Below are 21,334 nucleotides of genomic sequence, written 5' to 3' on the forward strand. Positions count from 1 at the left end.
GCCATGTCCAGATGCTGGGCCGTCCAGATGCTGAGCCATGTCCAGATGCTGGGCCATGTCCAGATGCTGGACTATGTCCAGATGCTGGGCTATGTCCAGGTGCTGAGCCATGTCCAGATGCTGGGCCATGTCCAGGTGCTGAGCCATGTCCAGATGCTGGGCCATGTCCAGGTGCTGAGCCATGTCCAGATGCTGAGCCATGTCCAGATGCTGGGCCATGTCCAGATGCTGGGCCATGACCAGGTGCTGAGCCATGTCCAGATGCTGAGCCATGACCAGGTGCTGAGCCATGTCCAGATGCTGAGCTATGTCCAGGTGCTGAGCTATGTCCAGATGCTGAGCCATGTCCAGATGCTGGACTATGTCCAGGTGCTGAGCCATGTCCAGATGCTGAGCCATGTCCAGATGCTGGGCCATGTCCAGGTGCTGGGCCATGTCCAGATGCTGGGCCATGTCCAGGTGCTGAGCCATGTCCAGGTGCTGAGCCATGTCCAGGTGTTGAGCCATGTCCAGATGCTGGGCCATGTCCAGGTGCTGAGCCATGTCCAGATGCTGGGCCATGTCCAGGTGCTGAGCCATGTCCAGGTGCTGAGCCATGTCCAGGTGCTGAGCTATGTCCAGATGCTGGGCCATGTCCAGGTGCTGAGCTATGTCCAGATGCTGGGCCATGTCCAGGTGCTGAGCCATGTCCAGGTGCTGAGCCATGTCCAGATGCTGGGCCATGTCCAGGTGCTGAGCCATGTCCAGGTGCTGAGCCATGTCCAGGTGCTGAGCTATGTCCAGATGCTGGGCCATGTCCAGGTGCTGAGCTATGTCCAGATGCTGGGCCATGTCCAGGTGCTGAGCCATGTCCAGGTGCTGAGCCATGTCCAGATGCTGGGCCATGTCCAGGTGCTGAGCCATGTCCAGGTGCTGAGCCATGTCCAGGTGCTGAGCTATGTCCAGATGCTGGGCCATGTCCAGGTGCTGAGCTATGTCCAGATGCTGGGCCATGTCCAGGTGCTGAGCCATGTCCAGGTGCTGAGCCATGTCCAGATGCTGGGCCATGTCCAGGTGCTGAGCCATGTCCAGGTGCTGAGCCATGTCCAGGTGCTGAGCTATGTCCAGATGCTGGGCCATGTCCAGGTGCTGAGCCATGTCCAGATGCTGGGCCATGTCCAGGTGCTGAGCCATGTCCAGATGCTGGGCCATGTCCAGGTGCTGAGCCATGTCCAGATGCTGGGCTATGTCCAGGTGCTGAGCCATGTCCTGATGCTGAGCCATGACCAGGTGCTGAGCCAGGTCCAGGTGCTGAGCCATGTCCAGATGCTGAGCTATGCCCAGGTGCTGAGCCATGTCCAGATGCTGAGCCATGTCCAGGTGCTGAGCCATGTCCAGATGCTGAGCCATGTCCAGATGCTGATCTATGTCCAGATGCTGAGCTATGTCCAGATGCTGGGCTCTGTCCAGGTGCTGAGCTATGTCCAGATGCTGGGCCATGTCCAGATGCTGAGCCATGTCCAGATGCTGAGCTATGTCCATGTGCTGAGCCATGTCCAGATGCTGAGCTATGTCCAGGTGCTGAGCCATGTCCAGGTGCTGAGCCATGTCCAGATGCTGAGCTATGTCGAGATGCTGGGCCATGTCCAGGTGCTGAGCTATGTCCAGATGCTGGGCCATGTCCAGGTGCTGAGCCATGTCCAGGTGCTGAGCTATGTCCAGATGCTGGGCCCTGTCCAGGTGCTGAGCCATGTCCAGGTGCTGAGCCATGTCCAGGTGCTGAGCCATGTCCAGGTGCTGAGCCATGTCCAGGTGCTGAGCTATATCCAGATGCTGGGCCATGTCCAGGCGCTGAGCTGTGTCCAGATGCTGGGCCATGTCCAGGTGCTGAGCATTGTCCAGGTGCTCAGCCATACCCAGGTGCTGAACCATGTCCAGATGCTGAGCTATATCCAGATTCTGGGCCATGTCCAGGTGCTTTCTGACAGTGAGAGGTAGGGGTTGCCAACCCTCCAGAATTGCCCTAGAGTCGCCAGAAATTAATGGTTCATGTCCAGGACACCGCTGGAATCATGGGGGCATTAAAATATTGTTTTTCCGCCATTTCTTTAAACACATTGATTTATTATTTATAAAAAGATTCAACTGTTTGATGATTATCACAATGCTGTGTGTGAGATTTTGCTGTCTACGTTGCCAACATTATAACTAAAAGATAACAATTAGTTGGTTGTCAGGTACTTTGGAGTATCTGGGGGTTGTAAAATTGGCTACATCAGTGCAAGTTCTTACTTCCAACATCTCTGGATCGCTGGGGTAGGAGGTGAAGAATCACCAGGCAAGATTTTTGCTTGTCACCTCTTCCTATTTTGTCCCTGCTGAGAGCTGTGATGCCTCTCATTGTCAAATAACTTGCTGGCACACACCACATTGTCGCTCACATGGTTCCAGGAGTGATGTCAACACCCACTTAACTATACACTGTGAAAAGTGAATGTCTTTAGGACTGATTTGCCAAAAGGCAGACACAAATATTAAGACACGTCAGATAAATAAACACTTTGGTGAGAAGCAGAAACTAATGTGAGAGTGATGCGGTTCTGGAGAGTTATAGGGAGCACAGAGTCCTCTGCCAAAAGTGTTCATTTGTTTTCTGAGTAATTAGTACATTATTAGATTCACATTAATTATATAAATCACATTCTAGATGACAATTTTCGTAACATGCAGTCAAATTTGTAAACAAAATTCTTGTGTTGCTTTCCTAATTAATTGTGTAATTAAAATTCCATTTTTAATGAAAGGCGTCAGGATGTCTGAGTTTTAGTTGTTTGATAAAGGACAGCATAAGCAGCTCTTGAGAACAGAGTGGAAATTGTGCTAAAACCTCCAATTTTGTCCGGTGCACAAACTGCACCTGAAAAACATTCTTTATTGTTTCAGGTGATATTTAGGGGCGGCTGGAAGCTCCTTGAAACAGGCATCCTCGTCTCTGGCATATAGAACATAGAACACACAATGCAGAAGGAGGCCGTTCGGCCCATCGAGTCTGCACCGACCCTCACTTCCACCCTATCCCCATAACCCAATAACCCCTCCTAACCTTTTTGGTCACTAAGGGCAATTTATCATGGCCAATCCACCTGACCTGCTCGTCTTTGGACTGTGGGAGGAAACCGGAGCACCTGGAGGAAACCCACGCACACACGGGGAGAACGTGCAGACGCTGCACAGACAGTGACCCAGCGGGGAATCAAACCTGGGACCCTGGCGCTGTGAAGACACAGTGCTATCCACTTGTGCTACCATGCTGCCCTTAAGCATATGCTCAAATGCTGATGATAAATAGGTTGCCAACCCTCCAGGATTGACCTGGAGCCCCCAGCAATTGAAGATTAATTTCCCAGATAGTGCTGTGAGCAAACACAGGAGAAAAATCATCGGGGCATTAAAAAAAATTCAGCTTTATTTAACTGGAACAAATTTGTTCTTAAAAATGGAGTGGGTGGTGGGGGGTGGGGGGGGGGGGGGGGGGTGGATTGATGGACTATGTGAAGCGGTTAGTGTCAAGAGGCTGTGATGACATTGCCAAGAATATCTTCAGCTAGAGTTGCCAACCCTATTGAGGAGCCTAAACTGTACCATGGCCCGGCAGAGCTGAGCAGTGTCCACACCATCAAAGATCCACCGTCTTCTTTAGGTTCTACTACAGTCTGAAGGAATCATGTGGAGGGGGTGGGGACAGCCAAGTGACAAGCAATTGGTTTTTGAATTCACCTTGTTGTTTGAACGAGGAGGAGGAACGTCCTGACCCAAATGCCCATCACCTTACCCAGGGCCTACCTAAGGGCGAAGGTCACCATCACAACCGCCCCCCCCCAACTTGAGGGAATTCTGCTTGAGATCTGAAGACAGGATGAGGTCAAAAAAAGGTGATAGCTGAGGAAGGAGCAGTAGTGAAGATAGTGAAGATGTCAAATCGAAGAGACGGCAACTGCTGGTGCAAAAGATTAAACTAATTAATCTTTGAACAATCAAAGAGCAGAAGATAGGAGGACGCCTGTTGGCCACAACTGATCCATGTTCACCCGTGTAAAAGATTGATCATGACCCATTCCCCTCTTCATTAGCTTCAGCTGCAAAACCTTGTCAGTCTTTCTGTTCTAGTTCATGTACTTACCCATCACGTCTACCTACTGCTCTGCAAGATTAACTCCAGGCAATTTAAATCCCTTCACAGTCTCTGATATGTTTACATCACCCAACACATTAAAAATCCGATGAAAATCAATAATTACAATTTCAAAGAGCTAATTTCCACACTTGGTTCAGTTGAAAATCTCTTTTCAATCCATTTATTTCTTCTTTACTTGCACTTGCTCGCCCTGAATGTTTTCAATTATTTTGCATGATCTCGTTAAGCTCCTGCTCCACACACTATTCATCAATAGATCCATAGAATCCATACAGTACAGAAGGAGGCCACCTGGCCATTGACTCTGCATCAACCCTCCAAAAGAATGCCCCACCCAGGCCCACCCCACCCTCCCCATCTCCGTAACCCCACCTAACCCGCACGTCATTGGACTGTGGGAGGAAACCGGAGCACCCGGAGGAAACCCACGCAGACACGGGGAGAAGGTGCAGACTCCACAAGACAGTCACCTGAGGATGTAATTGAACCTTGGTCCCTGGCGCTGTGAGGCAGCAGTGCTAACCCAGGTCCCTGGTGCAGTGTGGCAGCAGTGCTAACCCAGGTCCCTGGTGCTGTGAGGCAGCAGTGCTAACCCAGGTCCCTGGCTCAGTGAGGCAGCAGTGCTAACACAGGTCCCTGGCGCTGTGAGGCAGCAGTGCTAACCCAGGTCCCTGGTGCTGTGAAGCAGCAGTGCTAACCCAGGTCCCTGGCGCAGTGAGGCAGCAGTGCTAACCCAGGTCCCTGGCGCTGTGAGGCAGCAGTGATAACCCAGGTCCCTGGTGCTGTGAAGCAGCAGTGCTAACCCAGGTCCCTGGCGCAGTGAGGCAGCAGTGCTAGCCCAGGTCCCTGGCACTGTGAGGCAGCAGTGCTAACCCAGGTCCCTGGCACTGTGAGGCAGCAGTGCTAACCCAGGTCCCTGGCGCAGTGAGGCAGCAGTGTTAACCACTCTGCCACCCCTGCAGTAACTCTTTTTTTCATCTTTTGAGTAAGACATTTGACCTTGCAGGTGTGTATTAACAATCCCAAGGCTCTATCTTAAAGAGCAGGATTGGATTGGATTTGTTTATTGTCACGTGTACCGAGGTACAGTGAAAAGTATTTTTCTGCGAGCAGCTCAACAGATCATTAAGTACATGAGAAGAAAAGGGAATAAAAGAAAATACATAATAGGGCAACACAAGGTATACAATGTAACTACATAAGCACCGGCATCGGATGAAGCAGACAGGGTGTAGTGTTAATGAGGTCAGTCCATAAGAGGGTCATTTAGGAGTCTGGTAACAGTGGGGAAGAAGCTGTTTTTGAGTCTGTTCGTGCGTGTTCTCAGACTTCTGTATCTCCTGCCCGATGGAAGAAGTTGGAAGAGTGAGTAAGCCGGGTGGGGGGGATCTTTGATTATGCTGCCTGCTTTCCCCAGGCAGCGGGAGGTGTAGATGGAGTCAATGGATGGGAGGCAGGTTCGTGTGATGGACTGGGCGGTGTTCACGACTCTCTGTAGTTTCTTGCGGTCCTGGGCCGAGCAGTTGCCATACCAGGCTGTGATGCAGCCCGATAGGATGCTTTCTATGGTACATCTGTAAAAGTTGGTACGGGTTAATGTGGACATGCCGAATTTCCTTAGTTTCCTGAGGAAGTATAGGCGCCGTTGTGCTTTCTTGGTGGTAGCGTTGACGTGGGTGGACCAGGACAGATTTTTGGAGATGTGCACCCCTAGGAATTTGAAACTGCTAACCATCTCCACCTCGGCCCCGTTGATGCTGACAGGGGTGTGTACAGTACTTAGCTTTCTGAAGTCAATGACCAGCTCTTTAGTTTTGCTGGCATTGAGGGAGAGATTGTTGTTGCTACACCACTCCACTAGCTTCTCTATCTCCCTCCTGTATTTGGACTCGCCGTTATTCGAGATCCGGCCCACTATGGTCGTATCGTCAGCAAACTTGTAGATGGAGTTAGAACCAAGTTTTGCCACACAGTCGTGTGTGTACAGGGAGTAGAGTAGGGGGCTAAGTACGCAGCCTTGCGGGGCCCCGGTGTTGAGGACTATTGTGGAGGAGGTGTTGTTGTTCATTCTTACTGATTGTGGTCTGTTGGTCAGAAAATCGAGGATCCAGTTGCAGAGTGGGGAGCCAAGTCCTTGGTTTTGGAGCTTTGATATGAGCTTGGCTGGGATTATGGTGTTGAAGGCGGAGCTGTAGTCAATAAATAGGAGTCTAATGTGGGAGTCCTTGTTTTCGAGATGCTCTAGGGATGAGTGTAGCGCCAGGGAAATGGTGTCTGATGTGGACCGGTGGAGCGATATGCGAATTGCAGTGGATCAAGGCCTTCTGGGAGTATGGAGGTGATGCGCTTCATGATCAACCTCTCGAAGCACTTCATTACGACTGGAGTCAGGGCCACTGGTCGGTAGTCATTGAGGCACGTTGCCTGGTTCTTCTTTGGTACCGGTATGATGGTGGTCTTCTTGAAGCAGGTGGGGACCTCGGAGTGGAGTAGGGACAGGTTAAAGATGTCCGCGAATACCTCTGCCAGCTGGTCTGCGCAGGCTCTGAGAGCACGACCAGGGATCCCGTCCGGGCCCGTCGCCTTCCGAGGGTTCACTTTCAGGAAAGCCAATCTGACTTCGGAAGCTGTGATGGTGGGTATGGGTGAATTATGGGCTGCTGGAGCACTCGACAGCGGATTGTTGGTTACCTGCTCGAAACAAGCATAGAATGCATTGAGTTCATCGGGGAGGGGTGCGCTGCTGCCAGAGATACTGTTCGGCTTCGCTTTGTAGCCCGTTATGTTGTTTAGTCCTTGCCACAATCGCCGAGAGTCTCTCTGTGACTCTAGCTTGGTTTGATATTCTCTCTTGGCATCTCTGATGGCTTTGCGGAGGTCGTACCTGGATTTCTTGTATAGGTCAGGGTCGTCTGATTTGAACGCCTCTGATCTGTCCTTCAGTAGGGAGTCAATCTCGCGATTGAGCCATGGTTTCCGGTTGGGGAACGCACGTACTGCTTTCTTTGGCACGCAGTCGTCCACACATTTGCTGATGAAGTCTGTGACAGTGGTGGCATACTCATTTAAGTTGGTCGCTGAGTTCTTAAATATGGACCAGTCCACTGTCTCTAAGCAGTCACGTAAGAGCTCTTCTGTCTCGGACCAGCACTGCACAACCTTCTTAGCTGGATTCTCCCGCTTGAGTTTCTGCTTGTGTGCCGGGAGAAGGAGCACCGTCTTATGGTCTGATTTCCCAAAGTGCGGTCGGGGGATGGAACGGTAGGCGCCCTTAATTTTTGAGTAGCAGTGGTCAAGAGTGTTGTCGCCCCTGGTGGGACAGGAGATGTGCTGGTGGAATTTTGGCAGTACACTCTTGAGATTGGCCTTGTTGAAGTCTCCGGCCACGATGAACAAGACCTCCGGGTGTTCTGTTTTGTAATTGTTTATTACTGTGTATAGTTCGTCCAGCGCCTTCCTTACTTCTGCCTGGGGTGGGATGTAGACCGCTGTGATAATGGCTCAAGTGATCTCACGTGGAAGATAATATAGGCGGCACTTCACGGTCAGGTATTCCAGGTCTGGGAGCAGTAGGTCGCCAGAGTCGCCACATCCAAGCACCAGGAGGAGTTGATGAGGAGGCAAACCCCTCCACCCTTCGCTTTGCCTGATGATGCCGTGCGGTCCGCCCGGTGAATTGAGAAGCCTTCAGGTTGTATGGCACAGTCCGGTGAGGTGGGGGTGAGCCATGTCTCTGTGAAACAGAGCACACAGCAGCCTCTTACTTCCCTCTGAGAGATAAGTCTGGCGTTAAGTTCATCCAGCTTGTTTTCGATCGCTTGGACGTTTGCCTGGAGTATGCTGGGGAGAGGGTTCTTGAAACCGCGTTCCTTCAGTCTAACCTGCAGACCGCCTCGTTTCCCTCGCTTCCTTGGTCAGCGGCTGCTGCTGGATGATCCTGGGATCCGATGGCCAATGTCAGCTCTTGTGGAAGGTAGGTGGTTGCGTCTGGCGGGGTCCAGGGCGCTGGCGCGGACCAGTGCGCTGTTTACGTATCTGGGGTCGCGTCTGGCAGGGTCCCGGGCACTGGTTGAGGTAGAGGGGTTGCTAGGGGGGCATGTTTGCGATCCAGATGGGTCCCGGCGTTCTGCGGGCACGGGAATACCTTGCAGCGCGTTTGGGTCCTCGCACGGGGTCTCCGCCGTTTCGGGGGTCCTGGGTCGTGGGCAGGGGCTTCCTGAGGCAGGTTGGGCTGGATCCCGTGGTCTGTTCCCTCCCTGGGCGCTCCTGGGGTCGGATCTTGAAGTAGGCCCGGTCGGGCCTCCACGTGGATTTTTCTTTCTTCCATCACCAGGTAGGTTGGGTTGTTGGGCGGGCCTCTCCTGGTCGGGTCGCTGGGCGGGTCTCTGGGGGTCGCGTAGGGCCGGGTCTTGCCGTCGGAGGTCGGGTCGGGAGCTCCGGGGACTGGGCAAGGCGATCCGGGGGCTGGCATCGGTAGTTAGGCCGGGTTGGGAGCTCCGAGGTCCAGGTCTGCTCCAAATCGAGGTCGGGGCTTCACTTCCGGTTTGGAGGGTTAACAAAGCTCCCACAAACAGCAATGAGATAACCTGTTATTTCCCAATGTTATTTGAAGGATAAATCTTGGTCGGGATAATGTTATGAGAGTGATTTTGATGTGTAACTTTGTGCTGGACCCTACTCATCACATCTGTTACAAGTCATCTGTACCATCCATCTAGACAGACGTACATTCCCATTCTTACCTGCATCCTGACCTAGATCTCAGTTTTCAAACCAACGCTGAGTCTCCGAACAATCTTTACAATGATTCGCAGCATCTTCAAAGTGCTCCTGATGATAAAACTCTTTCTTTAAAAGGAGTCCTGGTGGGGACTTCTGGTGACGGCGGGCGGGAGGCGGCCGCACAATGGAGGGCTCCCGTTCGGGAACGGCATTTTCGGGGCTTTAAGCCCGGTCCCAGGGTCCACGGAGGCGGCAAAAGCAGGGAGAAGGCACGGAGGCGGCAGAGTGAAGGAAAATGTCGAGGGTGAGCAAAAAAACGGCCAGAAAAAAAACAGTTGAAGGTCCGTCGGGGAGTGGAAAGGTCACCGCGGGGTCACCAAGGAAAATGGAGGCTGGAGCACCAGGGGAGGCCGCATTGCTTACGGCTGAAGAAATAACTACGGTGATGGCTGCGGAATTCGAAAGGCAGTTTACAAAATGCATGGAGACGGTGAGGAAGGAGATGAGGGAGGTTTTGAGTGTGCTGGTGGAGGAGGCGGTTTCCCCGGTGAGGACGGAGGTGGCGAGCGCAGTGGCGGAGGTGCGAGAGCAAGGGGAGGCGCTGAAGGAAGTGGAGGAGACGGTATTGCAGCACGGTGATCAACTTGCCTCGATGGGGAAGGAGATGCGGAAGGTGATGGACACTAACAAGGATCTGCGAGGAAAAATGGAAGACCTGGAAAACAGATCCAGGCGACAGAATTTGAGGATTGTGGGGCTGCCCGAAGGAGTTGAAGGACCGAGGCCGACTGAGTATTTTGCCACGATGCTGGCGAAACTGTTGGGGGAGGGGGAGGATCCCTCCCGATATGAACTGGATCGGGCTCTTCGGTCGTGGAGGCCTGTACCAAAGGCGAGTGAGCCGCCAAGGGCAGTGACTCTGTGCTTCCGTAGGTACAGTGTGAAGGAGAAGGTCCTGAGCTGGGCCAAGCAGAAGCGGGTGGTGCAGTGGGCTGGAGCTGGTATACGCGTATACCAGGACTTTACGGTGGAGCTGGCGAGGAGGCGGGCTGCCTCCAACCTGGTGAAGAGGGCACTGTACATTAGCAAGGTGCAGTGTGGCATTGTATATCCAGCGAAGCTGAGGATGACTTACAAGCTCAGGGACTTTTATTTTGGAACGGCGGAAGCAGCGGAGGAGTTTGCGAAAGCAGAAGGACTGTGGCAGAACTGAGAAATTGAGGAATGGCCATGTGCCGATGTAACCTCATGACTGTATTTTCTTCTTTTTTGTTTCACTGCGCGCGGGTGTAGGGGCTAAAGGAGCCAATGTTGTATATATTTGGACAAGGGAAGTGATGGGACTTTCACCCGAAATGAGGGCTCTTTGGGGTGTAGGTGGATATGCGGGGTTTGTGTGCTAAAAGGGAATTTCTGTGCTTTCCTTGGGCCGGGCAAGGGGGAAAGGGACCGGGGCGGGGGCCTCCACGCTGGCCAGTTTAAGCCGGCCAGTGAACGAGAGTGAGGTGGGGGGAGGGGCTGTGGCCATCGGAGCCTGGCAGAACAGGGTCCGAGTGGTCTAGCCGGGGTTGGGGGGAAGGAACCGAGGTTGGGGGGAGGAATTTTACAAGAGGCAGTGGACGGGAGGAGTTGGAGACTGGGGGGGGGGGGGGGGGGGGGGGTTTACAACTCTTGGGTATCGTGTACGGTACTCTTTCAGAGGCTGGATGGCGTTGAGTGTAGGGGGGGGGGGGGGGAGTGGACTCTATAGGTCAATGGTGACCATGGGCGGTCCCGGACTCCTTTTTCTTTTTCTCCCTTGTTATTTGTTTCCACCGTGGGAGGGTTTGTTTTATCGGATGCATATATTGACAGGTGGGCCGTTGTTTGGGGTGGTGGGGGGATGGGATCGTTGGTATTGTTAAGGGGATTGATTTTGTATTTGTTACCGTTTACTGTCTGTGGGAGGGTGTAAATTTTGAAGGAAAATGTGGAAATGGAGAATAAAAACATTTGAAAAAAAAAAAGGGGTCCTGGTGATAATGTTCCTCCTTTAAAAAGGCTTCCCCTTTGACAGTAGTAAATGTTTTTATTCCTCTTATGATTTTCCAAGCGTTTAATTGTTTTTCTTTAAATAGGCACTTGCATTTTCTGTTTCAGGGGAGTGATTCGAATGGACGTTAATCTGCAAAGTGTGAACATTGACCAGTGTTCAACTGGAAATAGTTGGTTTGCCGATTCCCATCAGTGTGATATGAACAGCACACAGGTAAGGATGGTTGTTAGAGAGCTGGATTTCGAACCACTATGGTCGTTTGGTGGCTATGCAGAGGGAAGTGTTTTCAAACCACTAAGACAGAATAAAAATCTGCTCTTAGAAAGCATTAGATTTGCTGCACTGTATGAACTAAAATCATTTTCCAGGTTGTGCTATTTTAAGGGTTTGGCCTGATGCTTATTTGGTAACCACAGTATGATTGAATTTTACATTGAGTTTGAAAGGGAGAAGAGTGGGTCTAAAACTAGTGTTTTAAACTTAAATAAAGGCAATTATTTGAGCAAGGAAGCTGAGCTAGCTGAAGTGAACTGGGATACTAGGTTAGAAGATAGATCAATAGAGGCGCAGACATTTAAGGAGATATTTCAGAGTAAGTATATACCTACTATAAGGAGAGGACCAACCAGACATGATTAACTAAAGAAATTAAAGAAAGCATCAAACTTAAGAAACAAGCATAAAAGTGTGCAAAGATGAGTGGCAGGTCAGATGACAGAATATAAAGAACAGCAGAGAACAACTAAAAGGGTAATTAGGAGAAAGAGTTTTGAGTTTGATCGGAAGCAAGCTAAAAATATATAAACAGATAGTGAGGGTTTATGCAGCTGTTTGAAAAGGAAAAGTGTAAATAAAGTGAGTGTTAGTCGCCTAGAGCAGAGTTTTTCAAAGTGTGGGTCACGACCTGCGGGTGGGTTGCATTGGGAGGGTCACGGACTGATCAGTTGCTGCGTTCCCACAGTAGTCCCAATCGCGGGAGAAGCGCCCAACGACTGCTACCGACATTTAAATTGAGAATAGCAGCCGCGATTGGCTTTTAAATGAGAACGAAATGAGGCTGTGTGCAGTCTTCCAACCATAAGGGGCAGCACTGAGCAGGTTACGCACCCTGCACTTACACTTGACGTCAAGCGACATGTACATACATGCTTTTGGTGCCAAGTCAGTGAGGAGAAATTCTTCCATTGTCTAGCTGCTGGTAAGCAAGTCAAGTGGACTGTGATGATGGATCATTTTGTTACAAGGAAGGTATGGCCAGAGACACAAGTAAGCAATGTGCCTACTGCCAGCAACGCACATCTGAATCTGCTGGAGAGAGCTGCCCAGGAGAGTCCAGGGCAGGACAAAGCTGTGCTACAGAGCCCCAGGGCCTCTGGTGAAGACCCCACAACGAAGAAACGTTTCTCGGGAACAAAGCAATATAAAGATTATTTGTTCTGGTATGGGTTTTGTCAATTGTGCCAAAGCAAATAAGAATGTAAAACCCATGTGTGTTGTGTAGGGAAGTACTGGCAAATGAGAGGAGAAGTTTCAGATTGTGAAAGAGAAGTTGCGGGGAGAAGTTCCTTTAGAGGTTGAGACCCCAGAGTCAGTAATTAACTTATAGCTGACTCCAAATGATGCTGTACCTGACCTGTGACAGCACATTACAAACAATACAAAAGTCCACGAAGCTGTCAGCACTCTGGAGTAGCACCTCCCAGGAGAATCAGTGCTGAGTAAAACAAGCATTTTGTTGTTATTTCCCTTCATGACGACCTACATGTGTGAGGTTGGACTTTCCATTCACACAAACATGAAGACGGCACAAAGGAACGGGTTGAAGTCTGCACCTGATATGCGCATTGCCCTCTCCTCCTGTGAACCTGATTGGGGTGAGATTGTGAGGACCAAGCAGGCTCCTCTTTTGCATTAAAGGTAAGAGAACATGGTGTGTGTCGCAAAGGACAGCCGGTATGGGTCCCATAGGCTGGCCGATTGGCAAAAATGGGACTGGGGAAAAAGTTTGACAAACACTTCTCCAAGGAGTGACAAGGGGGAGTTAATAGTAGATAATAAGGAAATAGTGGATGAATTGAGAAAATATGTTCCTTCTGTCTTCTCTATAGATGGTACAAAAACCATTCCACTAATAGCTGGAAATCGGGAAGTGGAAGAGAGAGGGGAATTTGATGAAATTACAGTCACTAGGGAAGGGGTACTGAACAACATAATGGAGCTGCAGCAGACAAGTCTCCAGGTCCAGATGGACCTCATCCTTGGGTTTAAAAGAGGTGGCTAATGGAGGAAGCAGATTTGATGGTGTTAATTTTCCAAAACTGCCTAGATTCTGGAAAGGATCCAGCAGATTGGAAAATAGTGAATGTAACTCCTTTATTTAAAAAGAGAGGGAGACAGAAAACAGGAAAGTACAGGGAGTTGGCCTGACGTCTGTCATGGGGAAGATGTAAGAAATGGTTATTAAAGAGGTCATGGGTGCAATTTATCGTCCTCGTCGCGTCCGACTTGATGATGCAATGATGCCATTGAATCTCGCAAGACTCGCAATGCTTGAAATGTCTCGTGAGATTCAACGGAATCTCACGAGCCGTCACGATCTGGATTTCGCCTTCACTGGGTATGATCCAGATTAGCATATTTAAATGAACCATTCGGTTTATTTAAATATGTCTGCGTCGGATTCTCTGAGTGCCCAGGACCTAATGGCCATGCCTGGTAGACCTTGCCAGGGCACCATTTAGCCCTGGTCCACACAAACATGGACCAGGTGTAACAGCATCTGAGGGGGTCTCCCAGGCCATCGGAGGCCCCCAAGTGGTCAGGCATTGGACAGAGTGGCATCCTGGCACTCCCATTGGCACCTGGCACCTTGGCACTGCCAGCCTGCAACATTGGCACTGCCACCCGGACACTCTGACAGTGTCACCAGGCACTGCCAGGGTGCCTGGGTGGCACTGCCAAGCTGGCAGGGCACTTCGAGGATGCCAGGCTGTTAGTGCCCCCGTGCCTGGTTGCCCATACACGTACCAGAGGTGGGGTGAGGGGGGATCTGAGGACCCGGAGGAGGTAGGTTGGGTGCAGTGAGAGGGAGGGATCCGGAGGCTGCGATGGGGTCAATGAGAGGGGTCAAAAGGTTGGGGCTGCCTTTAAAAATGGCGCCTCAATCCGCAAGTCATCTTCCTGGCGAGGAAACTGATTTAAGTGCCGAGGTCAAAAAAAAGGACAAAGTGGCGTTGCATAGTGGGGTCTTCATCAGCGCTACATGCACTGAGAAACACCTCACTCAACGCGCCTCAAATGGGATTTTGTCCTGAATCTTTGCACTGAGAAAAACTCAAGGAAATTGGGAAATTGGAAATAGAGAGAAATTGTGAAAGGGAAATAATGTTAAAACAATTTATTCGAGTTCTTTGAAGGAGTAACTTCCGTCATGGATATAGGAGAGTCTGTAGACGTACTGTACTTGAATATCCAGAAGGCATTTGAGAAGGTGCCACATCAAAGCTCATCGTGGAAAATAAAAGTTCATAGTGTCGGGGATAACATGTTAGCCAGGTCGAAGATTGGCTGGTTGGCAGAAAACAGAGAGTCTGCATAAATGGGTTATTTTCTGATTGACAGGATGTGACGTGTGGTATTCTGCAGGATTCGGTGCTGAGACCTCAACGTTAATACAACTTTTTTAATGACTTAGATGATCGGACCAAAGGTGTGGTAGCTACATTTGCAGAATACACAAAGATAGATCCGAAATATGTTTAAAGAGGTGGCATGGTGGCACAGTGGTTAGCACTGCTGCCTCACAGCACCAGAAACTGGGTTCAACTCTGGCCTCAGATGACTGTCTGCGTGTGTTTCCTCCGGGTGCTCCGGTTTCCTCCCACAATCAAAAGATGTGCAGGTTAGGTGGATTGGCCGTGATAAATTGCCCCTTAATTTCCAAAAGGTTAGGTGATGTTACCGGGTTATGGGGATAGGGCCAGGGAGTGGGCCTAGGTAGAGTATTCTTTCCAATGGCTGGTGCAGACCTGATGGGCTGAATGGCCTCCTTCTGCACTGTCTAGATTTTATGATTCTATAAGGAGTTAGCAGATGGATTTAGATAGCTTGATTGCACGGGCAAAAATGTGGCAGATGGAGGATAATGTGGGAAAATGTGAAGTTGTCCATTTTGGCAGGAAGAATAAAAAGGCAGAATGTTACTTGAACGACTGCAGAATTCTGAGCTGTAGAGGGATCAGGGTGTTCTAGTGTACGAGCCACAAAATGTGAGTCTGCAGGTACAGTTAATGGAATGCTCTCCTTTATGACGAGAGGAATTGAACATCAAAGTAAGAATATTGACCGGGATTCTCCGATCTGAGTTCTCGGCGCCAGCGTGGCCAACGAGTACGGGGAATTTGGTGCTCAGCCAAAATTCCATTCACTGCAGCAGGACTGGAGAATCCCGCTGGTGTGAATGGACGGAGAATCCCGCTGGTGTGAACGGACGGAGAATCCCGCTGGTGTGAACGGACGGAGAATCCCGCTGGAGTGAACGGACGGAGAATCCCGCTGGTGTGAATGGACGGAGAATCCCGCTGGTGTGAATGGACGGAGAATCCCGCTGGAGTGAACGGACGGAGAATCCCGCTGGTGTGAACGGACAGAGAATCCCGCTGGTGTGAACGGACGGCGAATCCCGCTGGTGTGAACGGACGGAGAATCCCGCTGGTGTGAACGGACGGAGAATCCCGCTGGTGTGAACGGACGGAGAATCCCGCTGGTGTGAACGGACAGAGAATCCCGCTGGTGTGAACGGACGGAGAATTCCGCTGGTGGGAACGGACGGGGAATCCCGCTGGTGTGAACGGACGGAGAATCCCACTGGTGTGAACGGACAGAGAATCCCGCTGGTGTGAACGGACGGAGAATCCCGCTGGTGTGAACGGACTGAGAATCCCGCTGGTGTGAACGGACGGAGAATCCCGCTGGTGTGAACAGACGGAGAATCCCGCTGGTGTGAACGGACGGAGAATCCCGCTGGTGTGAACGGACGGAGAATCCCACTGGTGTGAACGGACAGAGAATCCCGCTGGTGTGAACGGACGGAGAATCCCGCTGGTGTGAACGGACAGAGAATCCCGCTGGTGTGAACGGACGGAGAATCCCGCTGGTGTGAACGGACAGAGAATCCCGCTGGTGTGAACGGACGGAGAATCCCGCTGGTGTGAACGGGCGGAGAATCCCGCTGGAGTGAACGGACGGAGAATCCCGCTGGAGTGAACGGACGGAGAATCCCGCTGGTGTGAACGGACAGAGAATCCCGCTGGTGTGAACGGACAGAGAATCCCGCTGGTGTGAACAGACGGAGAATCCCGCTGGTGTGAACGGACGGAGAATCCCACTGGTGTGAACGGACGGAGAATCCCGCTGGAGTGAACGGACGGAGAATCCCGCTGGTGTGAACGGACAGAGAATCCCGCTGGTGTGAACGGACGGGGAATCCCGCTGCCGGGAATGGACAGAGAATCCCGCTGGTGTGAACGGACAGAGAATCCCGCTGGTGTGAACGGACGGAGAATCCCGCTGGTGTGAACGCACGGAGAATCCCGCTGGAGTGAACGGACAGAGAATCCCACTGCCAGGAACGGACGGAGAATCCCGCTGGTGTGAACGGACGGAGAATCCCACTGCCAGGAACGGACGGAGAATCCCGCTGGTGTGAACGGACGGAGAATCCCGCTGGAGTGAACGGACGGAGAATCCCGCTGGTGTGAACGGACGGAGAATCCCGCTGGTGTGAACGGACGGAGAATCCCGCTGGTGTGAACGGACGGAGAATCCCGCTGGTGTGAACGGACGGAGAATCCCGCTGCCGGGAACGGACGGAGAATCCCGCTGGTGTGAACGGACGGAGAATCCCGCTGGTGTGAACGGACGGAGAATCCCACTGCCAGGAACGGACGGAGAATCCCGCTGGTGTGAACGGACGGAGAATCCCGCTGGTGTGAACGGACGGAGAATCCCGCTGGTGTGAACGGACGGAGAATCCCGCTGGTGTGAACGGACGGAGAATCCCACTGCCAGGAACGGACGGAGAATCCCGCTGGTGTGAACGGACGGAGAATCCCGCTTGTGTGAACGGACGGAGAATCCCGCTGGTGTGAACGGACGGAGAATCCCGCTGGTGTGAACGGACGGAGAATCCCGCTGGAGTGAACGGACAGAGAATCCCGCTGGTGTGAACGGTCGGAGAATCCCGCTGGTGTGAACGGACGGAGAATCCCGCTGGTGTGAACGGACAGAGAATCCCGCTGGTGTGAACGGACGGAGAATCCCGCTGGTGTGAACGGACGGAGAATCCCGCTGGTGTGAACGGACAGAGAATCCCGCTGGTGTGAACGGACGGAGAATCCCGCTGCCGGGAACGGACAGAGAATCCCGCCGGTGTGAACGGACAGTGAATTTCAGCCAGTACGTTGCAGTTAAATGCGGTATTAGTGAGACCACAGGCGCAATTCAATCAGAAGAAAACAGAGTCCAGTTTCAGGCGGGTTAAGCGGGATGTTTCCTGGTGCCTGCAGTGCCGAGAAAGATCCCGCTCCTCAATTCACTTTGCCATTTTTTTTTGATCGGTGGGGAATGCCTGTCTGTCAGTGCCAGGGTACCTGGGTGGCAGTGCCAAGGTGCCCGAGTGCCAGCAGGGGTGGCAGGGTATCACCCTGCCCAATGCCTGACCATCCAGGGGTCTCTAATAGCCTGGGAGCCCCCCCCACCAGGTGCCGTTATATTTGGTCCACCTTTGTGGAAACCAGTGATAAACAGCACCCTGGCAAGGTCTCTCCCAGGAGCGGCAATTAGGTTCCGGGTGTCGGGAGAATCCGGCACAAACATAATTAAATAAGCCGAATGGTTCATTCAAATATGCAACAAATCTGGATCACGCTCACTGAGGGTGAGATCCAGATCGCGGAGTTTCACCAAGTTCGGTTGAATTTCGCGAAATGTCTCGAGCATTGCGAATCTCGCGAGAGGCCTCTCGTGAGAGACAATGACCTCATTGCGTCACCAAGTCGGGCATGACGATAAATCATGCCCCACACCTGGAATACTGTGTGCAGTTTTGGTCTCCTTATTTAAGGATGGATGCAAATGTGTTGGAGGTGTTTCAGAGGAGGTTTACCTGATTGATACGTGGAAAGAGCGGGTTGTCTTATGAGAAAAGCTTACACAGGCTTGACATGTTTCCGCTGGAGTTTACAAGAGTGAGGGGGTGACTGGATTGAAGTTGATAAGATTCACAACGGTTTTGACAAGGTGGATGTGGAAAGTCTGTTTCCTCTTGTGGGTGATTCCAGAAAAGGGGGGCACTGTTTTTCTCCCATTTCGGACAGAGATGATGAAGTCTTTTTCTCTGAGAGGGCTGTACCACTTTGATCTCTGTGCCTCGGAAGGCGCTGAAGGCCGCATCATTGAATATTTTTAAGGTGGAGGTAGATAGATTCTGGTTAGGCAAGAGAATCAAAGGTTATCGGCGTAGGTGGGAATGTGGGATTCGAAACACAAACTGGTCAGCCATGATCTTATTGAACGGTGGAGCAGGCTCGAGGGGCTGAATGGCCTGCCTCTGCTCCTATTTTGTACGTTTATACGTATGTAAATGCACTCCTCTTAGTGGAACACAGTTCCTCTGAGCTTGGGTTCACCTTCAGCTATCTAGGTCTTAAACTTTGGAATACTCATTGATCTCTCTGCCTCTCAGACCCTCTTAATCCAATCCTTTGGTCAAAATATCTCCTTATGTGGCTTGGTGTTAAATTTTGTTTACTAACATTCTCGTGCTGTTCCACAACAGGAGAGGTGCTATATAAATGCAAGCTGTTGCTCTCTTAGTGAGAACCCTCTTGTCTCTGAGGAACTGTACGGAGATGTTTTTTGACATGAAGTAAGCGGGATTCCCAAACACTAAAAGGAATTCAAACCTGTGAACAAAACATTATTTAAAATTTGCTCTGTGGAAGTTTTATTTTAAATGTCAAAGATAATTTTTGTAAGAATATTTATTTTCTCAAGAAATAAATTTTGTACCAAAAGATCATCCCCACCACCCCCAACTCTCTCCACCCCCGACCACCCCCTCCGGACCTGCTTTTCCATTTGACTAACGTAATACGTTCTTTCCATAAATATAAATTATTCACAAACTCCAAATATCCACTCTTCAGCTCTAAGCAAATTAGCATAATTCGCAATTTAACCTTATCAATTCAACATTATACATTCTGTCATAACAATATTTTATTCAATGTTGCTTCTGGTAGAAAACGAGACTGGGAACACTCTGGAAAATTTTAGAAGCACGGCCCCGTGAGCGCAGGATTTCAGCAGGTGGACGCAATTTTGTGGACAATGATTTGTGCTGTGATTTATGGACGTTGTACCAATAAATGCCTTGGGCACCTGTTGTCAGTGGGCATTTTTTATTGAGATCCCTCTTGTTGAAATATTCTTGGCCTCCTTTGCAGGAGTCCCTGTGACAATAGACTTTTCAGCAACAAAGGTATGAGGCTCTCTCGCAACACCTCAGCACATGTGCTCCCCATCGGGATCGCTGGATAATCTCAGGACCCAGATCCCTGGCTGACATTCCTGGGGGAACTGGGCTAGAAATAAACAGATGGTAAGAGTTTCTATGGATATTTAAAATAGAAAGGAGATCAAAGTGAGCATTGGCCCTATAGAAAGTGTGTCTGGGGAATTAATGATGGAAAATATGGAGATGGCAAATTAATTAAACAGTATTTTACATCGGTCTTTGTGATAAAGGCTGGAAGTAACATCCCAGAAACATCTGTAAAATGAGGTAATGGAAGGAGGGAGGAACTCAAGAACATTACAATCACCAGGGAAGTGGGATTGAGTAAATTGTTGGGAGCTCAGGGCTGACAAATCCCCCGGTCCCAATGGACTTCATCCTAGGGTCTGAAAAGAGGTGGACAGTTAAACATTGGGTTTAATTTTCCAAAATTCCCTCGATTTGGGGAAGGTTCCATTAGATTGGAAAATAGTGAGTGTAACTTCTTTATTCAAAAAGGGAGACAGAAGGCAGGAAAATACAGGCAAATTAGCCTAATATCTGTCAGAGGAAACATGTTCACTAGGTTAATCCCAGAGCTGAAGGGGTTGGATTACGAGGAGAGGTTGAGTAGACTGGGACTGTACTCGTTGGAATTTAGAAGGATGAGGGGGGATCTTATAGAAACATATAAAATTATGAAGGGGATAGATAGGGTAGATGTGGGCAGGTTGTTTCCACTGGCGGGTGAAAGCAGAACTAGGGGGCATAGCCTCAAAATAAGGGGAAGTAGATTTAGGACTGAGTTTAGGAGGAACTTCTTCACCCAAAGGGTTGTGAATCTATGGAATTCCTTGCCCAGTGAAGCAGTAGAGGCTCCTTCATTAAATGTTTTTAAGATAAAGATAGATCGTTTTTTGAAGAATAAAGGGATTAAGGGTTATGGTGTTCGGGCCGGAAAGTGGAGCTGAGTCCACAAAAGATCAGCCATGATCTCATTGAATGGTGGAGCAGGCTCGAGGGGCCAGATGGCCTACTCCTGCTCCTAGTTCTTATGTTCTTATGTTAGTAGCTATTATTAAAGATGTTATAGGAAGGCATTTAGATAATCAATGTAATCAGCAGAGTCAACGTGGTTTTGTGTGAGAGAAATTGTGGGCAAGATTTGATGCATCATTAGTTTTAATTCTGATTGGGTAGACTACAGCTGGAAGCCTGACATCATAGATGTAATGAAGAGGATTGCAAATGGTTCCTAACAAGAAAATAATATAACAACAAAGAACAAAGAACTTTACAGCACAGAAACTGGCCCTTCAGCCCATCAAGCCTGTGCCGATCCAGATTCCTTATTTAGACCTACTATTTTTGCCCAAATGATCTGTGTCCTTCCATTCCCCATCCATTCATGCGTCTTTCAAGGTACATCTTAAATGTTGCTCTTATGCCTGCCTCCACCACCTCCACTGGCAATGTGTTCCAGACACCACCCTCTGCGTGAAAAACGTTCTCCGCACATCTCCCCTAAATATTCTCTCTCTCACCTTGAACCTGTGCCCCCTTGTAACTGAGTCCTCCACCCTGGGAAAAAGCTTCTGACTATTCACCCTGTCTAAACCTCTTGTAATTGTGTAGACCTCAATCAGGTCTCCCCTCAGCCTCCATCTTTCCAATGAAAACAATCTGTGTTTATTCAGCCTCTCCTCAAGGCTAACACCCTCCAGACCAGGCAACATCCTGGTGAACCTTCTTTGCACTCTCTCCAAAGCTTCCATGTCCTTCTGGTAGTGTGGCGACCAGAACTGCAAGCTATATTCAGAATGTGGCTTAACTAAAGTTTTATACA

General features: G+C 50.3%; 1 protein-coding gene across 1 annotated transcript in view; it reads left to right on the top strand.

Moving 5' to 3' along the window:
* gpr179 (G protein-coupled receptor 179) overlaps window positions 1-21,334 on the top strand; it is a 101,176-nt gene that overhangs the window by 18,349 nt on the left and 61,493 nt on the right. The window contains exon 2 of the mRNA XM_072487502.1: window positions 11,036-11,144. Coding sequence (XP_072343603.1) covers window positions 11,036-11,144 — 109 coding nt within the window. The remainder of the gene's footprint in view (window positions 1-11,035; window positions 11,145-21,334) is intronic.

The sequence above is a fragment of the Scyliorhinus torazame genome, chromosome 21 (assembly GCF_047496885.1).
Source record: "Scyliorhinus torazame isolate Kashiwa2021f chromosome 21, sScyTor2.1, whole genome shotgun sequence".
Classification (NCBI taxonomy): domain Eukaryota; kingdom Metazoa; phylum Chordata; class Chondrichthyes; order Carcharhiniformes; family Scyliorhinidae; genus Scyliorhinus; species Scyliorhinus torazame.